Source organism: Portunus trituberculatus, chromosome 41 (genome assembly GCF_017591435.1).
Source record: "Portunus trituberculatus isolate SZX2019 chromosome 41, ASM1759143v1, whole genome shotgun sequence".
In the NCBI taxonomy this organism is placed as follows: domain Eukaryota; kingdom Metazoa; phylum Arthropoda; class Malacostraca; order Decapoda; family Portunidae; genus Portunus; species Portunus trituberculatus.
The window spans coordinates 3,986,255-3,999,054 of NC_059295.1; the positions used below are offsets into that span (position 1 = coordinate 3,986,255).

The 12,800-nt window shown below is 42.6% G+C and overlaps 1 protein-coding gene across 2 annotated transcripts in view; it reads right to left on the reverse strand.

Moving 5' to 3' along the window:
• LOC123516806 (2-oxoglutarate and iron-dependent oxygenase domain-containing protein 3-like) overlaps positions 1-10,476 on the reverse strand; it is a 188,299-nt gene extending 177,823 nt beyond the window's left edge. For both annotated transcript variants that reach the window (XM_045276487.1, XM_045276488.1), the window contains exons 1-2: positions 10,172-10,476; positions 9,194-9,345 (exon numbers count right to left, since the gene is read on the reverse strand). In XM_045276487.1, the coding sequence (XP_045132422.1) occupies positions 9,194-9,270 (77 nt within the window). In that variant the 5' untranslated portion in view covers positions 9,271-9,345; positions 10,172-10,476. The remainder of the gene's footprint in view (positions 1-9,193; positions 9,346-10,171) is intronic.
• Positions 10,477-12,800: the final 2,324 nt, after the last annotated feature.

Sequence of the window (12,800 nt, forward strand, 5' to 3'; positions counted from 1 at the left end):
GTGAAGGAGGTAAACTGTAGTAAGGGAAATGAGGAAGTGATAAGTATGCTTATAACAGATGGTAAGAGGGACATTAATATTATAACAGTATACATACCACCCAGAACCAGTGCTTGGAACTATGAACAGTATCAAATGGTGATGAGAAATACTCTAGACAGCATGAAGCAGGAACTCACCAGAAAGGATAGAGTGATGATAGTTGGGGACTTTAATTGAAATAATGAACGACAACTTTTGCATTGTGTTTACAAAGGAGGAGCATTTTATGGGAGAAAGGCCTACGGAAATAAAGCAAATGCAGGACATCATGGTTACTAAAGAAGATATAAGGAAAATTATAAGTAACTTAAATATTAATAAATCAATGGGGCCTGATGGCATATCTGGGAGGTTGCTGAAAGAATGTAAAGATCAATTGTTGAACCCCATATTTGATATTGTGGAAACCTCCATACGAACAGGAATAGTTCCGAAAGAGTGGAAAAGAGCTGACATTGTGCCTATATATATGAATGGAAGTAGAATGGAACTGTTAAATTACAGACCGGTATCATTGACTAGTATATTGTGCAAGGTATGTGAAAAAGTAATTAAAGCAAAGTGGAGTGAGTATCTAGAAAGTGAAAACATTCTGAGTGTAAGGCAGTTTGGTTTCAGAAAAGGAAGTTCGTGCGTATCCAATTTATTATGTTTTTATTCAAGAGTGACTGACATACTACAACATAGAGAGAGACGGGTGGATGCTATTTACCTGGACTTGAGAAAGGCCTTTGATAAAGTGCCACACAATAGACTGATGTGGAAACTAAAGAAGATTGGAGGAGTAAGTGATAAACTAGCAAAATGGATGGAAAATTACTTAGTGGGAAGAGAAATGTGAACAGTGGTGAAAGGAAAGAAGTTAGAGTGAAAAAAGGTAACCAGTGGAGTTCCACAAGGGTCAGTGCTTGGTCCCATCATGTTTTTTTATTTATGTTAATGATATGCCAGTAGGAATTGACAGTTACATGAATATGTTTGCAGATGATACTAAAATTATGAGGAGAGTAAGGAAGGTGGAAGATTGTAACAAGTTACAGGAAGATCTTGATAAAATATATGAGTGGAGTAAAGAGTGCCAGATGGAATTTAATATAAACAAGACCCATGTTATGAAAATGGGAAGAAGTAGATACAGACCAAACAGGGATTACAGGCTGGGTGATGAGAAAATTGAAGAGACCAATGAGGAGAAAGACTTAGGAGTAACCGTGCAAAACACTTTGTTACCGGAGAAACACATTAACAAGATATTTTTGAAAACATATAACATGTTTCAAAATATTGGTCTTGCATTCCACTACCTGGATGAGGGAATGATGAAGAAGATACTATGCACTTTAATAAGACCCCAGTTAAAATATGCAGCTTGCGTCTGGTCACCGCACATGAAGCAAAATGTGAAGAAGGTGGAAAGGGTACAGAGGCTGACAACAAGGATGGTACCAGGATTCAAAGAGTTAGACTATGAGGAAAGACTGAGGGAACTGGTGTTGACCACATTAGAAGAGAGAACAAGGGGAGACATGATAACTATGTATAAATTGGTGAACAAGATTGACATATTGGACAGAAAATTGATAAAGGTGACCACAAGTAATCATCTCCGAGGACATGGAAAAAACTAATAAAAGACATCTGTCTGAATGACGTGAGAAAGTACAGTTTCCCACATCGTAGTATTGATAAGTGGAATATACTGAGCAGTGATATCGTTGACGCAGTGTGTGTCAATCAGATGAAAGAGAGATATGACAGGAGTGGACAAGGAGACAGGACACAGAGAGCTTAGCTCGAGCCCTGTAATACACAAATGGGTAAATACAAATAGGTAAATACACACAAAGCTCAGCTCAGTCAAACATACCCAATACATACAAAACATCTGTACAGAGGATTCGTGACGGACCAACACACGCACGCACACACACACACACGGGACACCGTCGATGGCGGATGTGGTCGCTGAGCTCCAGAGCAATCATCTCTAATTCTACAGTTGCCATTGCCTAAGAGTAACTAAGGTGGGAAAGGAGCTTGTAATGTTTGTCCCGTCTCCATATAGTCATGTTAACTGTTGATTAGCAAAATAATGTCCAGGGAAGGTGAATATAAACTGTAGCCTGCGTTTGAGCCATCAGCTGGAGTTTGTTTACATCAGCGCAACATGGCGGCCGTGAACTCGAAAGATGAATCAGACTTCACAGGATTTCAAGGAATAATGGAGAAGAGCGTTTATGTCAAGAAAATTCTGGAGTTGGAAGGTAAAATTGAAAACTGTTTGAAAAGTATGGGGGCCTGGAAACGAGTTATGACAATGTACTGAAAGAGTGCGCTGAAATGAAGACAGAAAATGCAATACTGGAAGAGGAAGTTAAGTTAATTAAAGTGAATTGCGAAAATGTGGAGAATCTTTAGGAAAAGTGATGGAGAAGCAGGCTGAATGGAAAAAAGTCAGGAAGTGGAAAGAAAGGAGGTAAATTACAAAGTTGCAAGTCTGGAAAAGGAAATCAAAGAGTCTGGGAGAAAACTTTGGGCCTTGCTGAAATTATAGATCAACAGATCATAGAAGAGAAGATTGCTGAGAAAGTGGTGAAGGTTATTAAGTCAAATGAGACATTGGTGAGGGAAACTGTAGACAAAAAGAGATGTGTGGTGATATTTGGTGTGGAGGAGGATAAGACACCGAGTAAAATGGAGAGAGAAAAACATAAAAAGGTGATAAATAATATCATTAATGTGGTGCAGGAGGAGGAAAAGACCTAGTACAAGAAATAGAGGACTTCCATAGAATTGGAAAGTTCACAGGAGAAGGTATGAGGCCAATAAGAATCAAACTTAAGTCACAAAAGGATGTAGATGAATTGGTGGAGAAGTCATGGAGGCTAGCCCAGCAGGAAACAACAAGGAAGATTTGGTTGAGAAGAGATCTCGGTGAAAAGGAAAGAGAAATGTTAAATGAGTTGAGAAAGGAGGCTTTGAAAAAATGAAGAGAGGACAGAAGAGGAGAAGAAAGAGTTTTTCTGGAGAATCTTGGATATGAGACTGAGGAAGTGGTTCATAACCCAGAAAAGTACAGCAAGAAAGGACTAAAGAAACTTACGTATGAGCGGAATGTAATGTATTCCAACATAAATGGAGTGATATCGGGATTTTAGAACTCAACGATTACTTGAGGGACAAGAACCCAGATATTGTGGGTCTTACTGAAACAAAACTGAGAGAGGAGAAGACCTGATGATGGTTGGAGAAGGAAATATAATGTTTGGAAAAGAAATAGAGTAGGTAAGATGGGAGGAGGAGTGATGTTGCTGGTTAAAAAGATATAAAGGTGGATCAAGTGAAAGAAGGTATGGGAAAGGCAGAAGTGCTAAAGATCAGAGCAGAAACTAATGAAGGAAAAAGAGGCACTACATAGTGGTGTACGTACCACCTAAGACAAATGCATGGTCAGTACAGGAATATGAAGAAATGATAAGTGATACAGGAACATGTCTGGAAGAAATGTTGGGTGGCTGTGAACGAACTATAATGATGGGAGATTTTAATTGTAAAGAGGTGTGTTGGGAGGACTGGTCAATGGAAGGATCAGAGACAACATGGGGAAATACACTATTGACACTGGCAATGGAAAATGTGTTAACTCAGTGGGTCAAAGAAGATACTAGGTTTGGAGGAGAGGGAGCATCGTCAAGACTGGACTTGGTCTTTAGTACAGAGCCAATGGTCATTGAGGAGATGAGGGTGGAGTGCCCTTTAGCAAAGAGTGATCATGCAGTTTTGGAGTTCAAGGTGATAGATGAAGAGAAATCTAGAAGAAATGAAGAATATAAAGTGGGAAGATGGAATTATGCCAAGACAGATTTTGGAAACCTAAAGAAATTCTTTCAAGAGACAAATTGGATGAAATTCAAGAGTGCTAAGGAGCAAATGAAAAGTGGAAGGAATTTATAAAAATATACAAAGAAGGTGAGAAAAATTTGTACCAATAAGACAACATAGAGAAGTTGGAAAGCAGGACTGGTTTAACGATAGATGTGAAAAGGCTAGAACAAGAAAAGAGGATGCATGGAAGAGGTGGAGAAGGAAAAGACGGATTAAGCAGTGGGAAAGTTACAAAAGAGCAAGAAATGAATATGTGTTGATTAGAAGAGAAGAAAGAAAGAAACAAGAAAAGGATATAATTGATAAATGTAAAGACCAACCAAGGCTTTTTACAGACATGTGAACAACAACATCAAAAATAGAGAAAGTATTGAAAGTTTAGAAGTAAATGGAGTATGCAGTGAAGATCCCAGGAAATGGCAGAGGCTATGAATGGATGCTTTCGGAAGGTATTCACAAAGGAGACTGCTTTTGACAAACCACTGGTAATGGAACAGAAAGGGATTATGAAGGAGTTTCAAGTAACTGTGGAGGAGATCAAGAATATGATGGGGAGTTTAGAAGTGAGAAAAGCTGTGGGACCTGATGGGGTATCAGGATGGATTTTAAGAGAATGCAGGGAGCAACTGGCAGAAAAAGTTTGTGAAGTAATTGATGCCTCATTAAGGGAAGGTGTAGTGCCCCAAGACTGGAAAAGAGCTAACATTGTCCCAATCTATAAATCAGGTAACAAGAGAGACCCATTGAACTATAGACCAGTGTCACTTACAAGTGTGGTAGCTAAGATGTGTGAGAGGGTGGTGAAGAATAGATGGACAGACTTCTTGGAGAAAAATGACATACTTTGTGAGTGTCAATTTGGTTTTAGAAAAGGGCGTTCATGCACGACAAACCTGATATGTTACTATTCGAGGGTGATAGATGTAATACAGGAAAGAGATGGTTGGGCTGATGGAATATATCTGGATTTAAAAAAGGCCTTTGATAAGGTACCACACCGGAGACTGATCTGGAAACTTGAAATGGTAGGAGGAGTGCATGGCAGTTTACTAAAATGGATGGAAGACTTTTGGTAGGAAGAGAAATGAGAACAATAATTAAGGACAGACCATCAGAATGGGGCTTGGTGGAGAGTGGAGTTCCACAGGGATCAGTGTTGGCACCAGTAATGTTTGCGGTCTACATAAATGACATGGTGGATGGGGTGTCCAGTTATGTGAGCCTATTTGCAGACGATGCAAAATTGTTAAGAAAAGTGAGATGTGACAAAGATTGCGAACTACTCCAGGAAGACTTGGACAGAATATGGAAATGGAGCTGTACATGGCAAATGGAGTTCAACACGACAAAATGCAAGAAATTAGAGTTTGGCAAGAGTGAAAGAAGAATCAGGAGTATGTACAAGATAGGAAATGAAGACATAAAACCAGTCATGAAGAAAAAGACCTTGGGGTGACAATTACCAATGACCTATCGCCAGAGAGACATATAAACAAAATAATTGGAGAAGTATTGAACTTATTGAGGAACATAAGAGTGGCGTTCGTATATTTAGATGAAGAAATGATGAAGAAAATAATTACTGCAATGATAAGACCAAGGCTTGAATATGCAACAATACAGTGGGCTCCAAACTTAAAGAAACACATAAGGAAACTAGAGAAAGTACAGAGGGCTGCAACAAAATGGTGCCTGACTTAAGAGATTTGACTTATGAAGACAGACTGAACAGAATGCAACTTCCGACCCTGGAAAACAGAAGAGAAAGGGGAGACCTGATAGCAATATACAGAGTGATGATTGGCATGGAAAAATGGATAGGGAAGATCTGTGTATGTGGAATGAAAGAATGTCGAGAGGGCATGGGAAAAAACTAAAAATGGCCACTTATAGGAGAGATGTGAAAAAATATAGCTTCCCTCATAGAAGGGTGGAAGCATGGAATAGTTTAGACGTGGAAGTGGTCAACGCAAGGAATATTCATGATTTTAAGAAAAAGCTGGACATTAGTAGATATGGAGACGGGACAGTACGAGCATAGCTCTTTTCCCGTATGTTAAAATTAGGTAAATACAATTAGGTAAATACACACACAGATAAAGTTCTATCATACATATATATGTATAAAACATCTGTACAGAAGACTAGTATCATGTAGGACACGCAGAAAAATGCACACACATACACAGAGAGAGAGAGAGAGAGAGAGAGAGAGAGAGAGAGAGAGAGAGAGAGAGAGAGAGAGAGAGAGAGAGAGAGAGAGAGCCAAGGCACGTCCCTCACAGGGCATATAGAGTCGATCCACGAGACCAGCCGTGGTTCGGCTACAGGTGCCGGCAAGCTGTTGATGCCAAGTACAAGGCCTGGACTCGTCTGAAGCGTCGTCCTTCCAGGCGCCACAAGGCCCAGCACTGCGCTGCTTGCAAAAACATGGCGAGAGTGGCTACATGGGCGAGGCAGAGGTGGGAGTTAAGTTTACGGAGGAAGCTTGCCAGTAACCAAACTGATCCCAAGCAATGGTGGTCCCTTGTGAAGCAGCGGCAGGGCACAGTCACACAGGAGAGGATCCCGCCCCTAAAAACAGCCTCTGGCAACTTGGCAGTTGCCAACCAAGACAAGGCTGAACTCCTGGCAGCACACTTCAGCGGGAGAATGACGACTGAGGAACCTGACAGTCAGCCTCCACAGCTAACCCTTCTGTGTGACGTAACCCTGGACCACCTACAGCTCAGCGAAGCCGCCGTGACAAAGCTTCTGCGCAGCACCGACACCAGGAAGGCGCCCGGCCCTGACGACGTCTCGCCCTTCCTGCTGAAGCACTGTGCGGAGGAGCTAACAAAACCCCTCACACACATCTTCCGCCAGTGCCTACAAACCAGCACCTGGCCAGCTGCATGGAAGGAGGCTCGGGTCACTCCTGTACACAAAAAAGGATAAAGGTGACCCAGCAAACTACCGCCCCATCTCTCTCCTGTCAGCTGTCAGCAAGATCTTGGAGAAAATAATAGCTGAGCAGCTGACCTGTCACCTAGAGGAGCGTCACCTCATCTCTCCACGCCAATATGGATTTAGAAAGAGACGTTCCGCCTCCGACATGCTTCTCCTCCTCACACAAGCCTGGCATGACGCCCTCAACGCCGGCCGCCCCACCCTTGTCATTGCCCTTGACATTGCTGGGGCTTTTGACAGAGTTTGGCACAAAGGACTCCTGGCCAAGCTCGAACAGTTCGGCATCACAGGACAACTGCTAGAGCTGTTCTCCAGCTACCTACAAGGCCGGAGTCTGAGAATAGTGTTGGGCGGGTGCACGTCAACCACACACTCAGTGGAGGCCTCCGTTCCACAGGGCTCGATCCTTGGGCCCATTCTGTGGAACGTATATTTCAACGACCACCTTCAGAGCCTCTCGCCTGTGTCGGCATACGCGGACGATGCCACTCTCTCGCACAGCTTCGGTAGAGAGGAGGCAGTGAACGTGATTGATGTCACCAACCGCCACCTTGGTGACATCTTGGCCTGGGGTAAACAGTGGCAAGTCAAGTTTGCTGCCGAAAAGACCCAGGCCGTGGTCATCTCATGTTCACGGGAGGACGTCAGGCTGTTTGAAGGCCAGCTGAAGTTTGGAGAAGACACCCTTGCCATTAAGGACTCCATCAACATCCTGGGGGTGGAGGTAGACTCCAAACTCAGCTTCGACCGCCACCTGGAGAGCGTGGCACGCAAGGCATCCCTGAGGGTGACACTCCTACATCGAGTGAGGCACCTACTCGATGCCAAGGGGCTCATGACGCTGTACAAAGCGCAGGTGAGGCCCATCATGGAGTACAGCCCCCTCAGCTGGATGTGCAGTGCCCAGTCCCACCTCTCCCTGCTGGACAAGGTGCAGTGGCGAGCCCGGTGGCCTGGGACAGCAGCCCCAAGCTGAGCTACAGCGACAGCGGCATCAGGGGCAGCAGTTGCAGCAGAGACAGCAGCGACAGCACCCAGACCCTCACCAAGAAGCCCATATCAACGTGCTGGACAGCTTGGAGCACCGAAGGCGTGTTGGGGCCCTTACTGTGCTGCACAAAGCCCAGGTGCAGCAAATACCTCACCTCACGGCTCTACGGATACCCTGGAGGAGGAGTGAACGTACTACGAGAGCGGTAGTGTCCGACACCCTCCTCGAGGTGCCGAGGTGCCATTCTGTGAGGTGTCAGCGCGCCTTCTCCCACGACACCACGGTGTTGTGGAACGCCTTCATTTCAGTAGTGGACGTTTCCAGCATGTCCACCCAGCAGGTGAAGTGTGCTGCCCACGCCTGGTTACGGACATCTCCGCCTGATACTGACAGTGACAGGTGATAAAATGGCAGTGTCCACCAGCCTGCAATCCACCTGACAGTGACAGTGGAGGAAAATAGTATGCCTGACAGTGACAGTGAAACACAGTGACGTGGGATGTGCGTGTGCCTGACATGACAGTGCTGATCAGTGGCGAGGGAGGTGCGCAATTGACAGTGACAGTTTTATGACACCCTCGCTCACAATGCCATCCCCGGGAGCAGCTTTAGAATGAGCGTCACATGCCAGTGCACGCTCTTAGCTCACGAACTCAGCTCCAACTGAAAACATACTTATGTGTAAAATATGTATGTTATGTGCATTAAGTTTAAATAAAAAAATAAAGAGAGAGAGAGAGAGAGAGAGAGAGAGAGAGAGAGAGAGAGAGAGAGAGAGAGAGAGAGAGAGAGAGAGAGAGAGAGAGAGAGAGAGAGAGAGAGAGAGAGAGAGAGAGAGAGAGAGAGAGAGAGAGAGAGAGGGAGTGTAGAAAACGGCCCAGCTTGGTACCGCTCAGCTCCCAACCCGGACCATACAGTGCACCCGACGTGTCATTATTTCCCCGCGCTTTCCAAACCCCGCGAAGTTTTGTAGGCCTATTTCTTGCTCTATTTATTTATTTACAGATTCAAAACTTCGGTATTACTGTATTTTGGATTTTTGTCATTCATGGCATACAATTCGAAATATATTTTCTCTGACATGGGAATGTTAATATTTTAGGCGCACCAAAGCATTCAGCAATTAGGAATTAGCAGTTTAAGGGTTAAGACTGCTGCAAATTATACAAACCATGAAAACTCAAAACTGACAACAAATTCAGAAATTTCTTATGTTATAATATCCAAGTAAAATATGGATGTATGTATGATATGATCTTTCAAAGAAGTATAACCAATGATAACAAAAAATTACTGACAGGAATGTTGCTTAAAATGTGGCCTTACCCATTCCTGATATCTGGTCTTGGAAAAGCACTGGTGCTCCCTGGTGACTTACGAGTGGCCCTCTGCTTTACCGTCATGATGACACTGAATAAACAACTCAACCACTACTTGTCTTCGTGTTCATGTGTTTGGCTAAGTATCTCTCCTGGGTTCTGGAAAAAAAATAAGTAAAACATTATATTTACAATTCCATTTTCTACAATTAAGTTCAGAGGTCTTTAAACAGTGTGATAAAATGTTACTGAAAAAATTAATTTGGAAAAATCAATGTCATATACATGGGATCCTCACAATTCGATGGGATTAGGGTGGTTTTTCATCAGTCGAATCAGGGTTTATTCAAATCGTGAAGCAATTTTTCCCATAAGATACTTAAGAATGAATAAGGGGAGATAGGGGTCAACCTCCAGCCTAGACCCCAAAACATCACTATAACCTCTAAAAACACTAAATTAGACTAAATCAGTACTATTAAAGGCTTTATTTATACCTAACTTTTTTTCTATTAAACACATTAAGGTTCTGTACAGTACATTTTTGTAAATAAAAAACACTTGCAGCGGTCTTGTTGTACTTGTCCCTGTTCTTCCAAATTGTTGATACAGTTTATCTAGGGATACCCATTTGCACTGCAATGACACTGTGAGCTATACCTGCCTCACACTTATAAGCTCAAGCTTATCTTTGAAAGGCAGGAAATTGTGCTTCTTGGAGCTGAGGCTGAAGGAGACTTTGCGCGGCATGGTCGAAGCAGCATGGAGGCAAGAGGTGGAACAGCAGAGCATGGCCTACCTGGACAACAGCTGGGGCGAGAGAGACACAGAGGAAACGACACACAGCCTGTGGATCGTTTCCTCTGCCAGATTTTCCTAATGAAAAGTAGCAGAAGCACGCTTGAAAAGCAGTGGATTTCACCACAGTATATCCCAATACAAAAAATTACTACCTATTACTTTAACTACTATACTTTGTACTTACCACTATCTGCTCATATTTTTTTTCCATGGGGTTAGGGGGAGGGGAGTGGAGTCCTCTCTCATGATGTACCATTTTTTCCATAAGTTTTCTCTGGCTTCTTTTTTATCTATAAATTATTTCCATTCTTATCTAAATCTAACCAAAATATTTTTCTTCTTCTCGACAAAACTTAATTATTCTTATTGCCTTTAAAGATTCTTCCTTTCACTTCCTGTGCATCACTTTTTTTAAAGACTTGCATTATCTAGTAAGTCATTTTCTTGACGTACAGTGAGGCAAGAGAAGCGAGTTGTCATCAGTTGCCTACTCACCACAAAAAAAGAAAAAGCACCATAACTACACTGTTCTCAATGTCACTATTATTATTATTATTATTATTATTTTTATTAATGTTGTTAATATCATCATTATATTGTTAACATTTTGAAAAATTACAAAAGTAATCCAAAAATGTCATCAAGCAGCCCAAACATATCATGAATTAAGAAGCCAAAAAAATCGCAAGTAGCGGATTATGAATTTAAGTAGCGCGTACCCTTCAAAAGCAGCCCAATCTGCTACTTTTTGCACAATCTGGCAACACTGCGCACAGGGTAGTGTTAGTTTACACTTCCACCTGGCAGGCTGGAGACAAATTTGGGGTGGCGGTGGATTCTGACCAGGTGGGTTGTGTGCGAGATATGAATGTCGAATTGGCGAGTCAGTCGGTCGAATCTTGAGGATTGAGCATTAATTAAATGAAATTTGAATTGCGAACAGTCGAATCACGAGGATCCCCTATACAGTGGAACCTCAGTTTACAAACTAATTAGTTCCTGAAGGCCATTCGCTAACCAAAATGTTCATGAGCCAAAATCATTTTTCCCATGGATATCAATGTAAAATAGATTAATCTGTTCATGGATCCCACGACTGCATTTGAGAGGGCAACCTGGCATGCACCCTGCAGTCCCTGCAGCACATATTCTCTTTTAAATGCTTTTGTGTGCCTCTAAGATGGAATAAACAAAGGATTGTCATTGCTATAATAACAGCATCTAACTGACATGAAGAAGGAATACGATGATCTTCCTGATGACGTTTGTCATGCATCATTATTTGTCCTGGAAGCGAGGTGCCTCTATGTTGTGATCAGCCTTGATGACAAATATGGCGCCCCAAAAAACATCTCACAAAATCTCCTGACTCCCGAGACTTACTATATCAGCAAAATATCTTGGAAATAATTTTTTCTAGTGTTCCATATTTGTAATAAAGTTCTCATTTTCTGTTTTTCTTCATGTGAATTGAACACTAATAATATTTTCTAAGATGCTTTGCTGGTATACCTTTCTTTATTTCTATTGTAATATGCTTAGGCTTTTTAATAAGACCATCACTAACACATTTCAGTTTCTTGGAAGGCATAATGAGGGCCAATTTAATGCAAAAAGCAAAAAAACAGAACCACATCACAAGAAACACAATTTATGATGTGGTAACATGAGAACAACAGAGGCTCTATGCAATGCCATCTCATGCCAAAGCCAGCATCTCTATCTCTGTTCATGCACCAAAACCAAAAAATTTTTTTTTATGTAGGAAAGAGGGCCATCAAGGAAAGAAAAAAAAGGAAAAAAAAAGGGCCACCTGAGTGCTGGTTCTTTACAAAGAAGAAAAGTGTCGGCCAAAATTAGGGAGCAAATGCTTCAATACCTCCCTCTTAAAAGAAAACAAGTTGCAGCATACAGATGCAGAAAGGGAGTTCCAGAGTTTACCAGTGAAAGATATGAATGACTGAGAGTACTGGTTAATTTTTGCGTTACAGAGTTGGACAGAATAGAGATAAGAGGAAGAAGAAAGCCTTGTGCAGGTTTGACGCTGCCCTCCACTGTTTCTATAGGCACCACAGAAGAGATTGACCTGGCTGCCCAAGACCAGCCTCTCTAGGGAAGCCAAATGACCTAGGAACGACCTCCATAGAGACACGTAGGGGTTCTGTCATCTAGAAAACTCTGTGCCACTGACAGAAACTGGCTGACCCTTTCTGGTGATGGAAAAACCAGAGTCCTCACTGAATCCAGCACCATGCCCAGGTACTGCTTCCTTTGGCTGGGTACCAGGTCTGATTTGGGCAGATTGATCTGAATACCCAATTGAGCACACATTCACAAAACATACTGGTCAGCACCTATGCACCCCTGGAGAGTGGGCCCTGTGACCAACCAATTGTCCAGGTAACGGTGCAGGGAGATATCGTGTTGATGAGCCCATGAAGACACTGGTGCCATTACCTTGGTAAAGACCTGCAGGGCAGTGGCAAAGCCAAAACAAAGAAATATGAGCTGAAAAACCTTGTCTCGCCAAATGTACTCGCGAGAACGAGAGCCAATTGAAATTTGGAAATACATGTTCCTCAGATCCAGACACCATCCAATCCTCCACATTCATGGACTCCAAAACTAACACCACCGTCTCCTTTCAAAAGGGGTTGACCACTAAAAACTTGTTCAAAGTCAAGAGGTCGAACACAGGTCTCCAACCCCGTTACTTTGGGTACAAGGAACAGACAGGCATAGAAGCCTTCTAGATTGCCCACCACAAGCTCTACGACCCATTTGCCCAACATGTCCTGCACCACTAAGTCTAA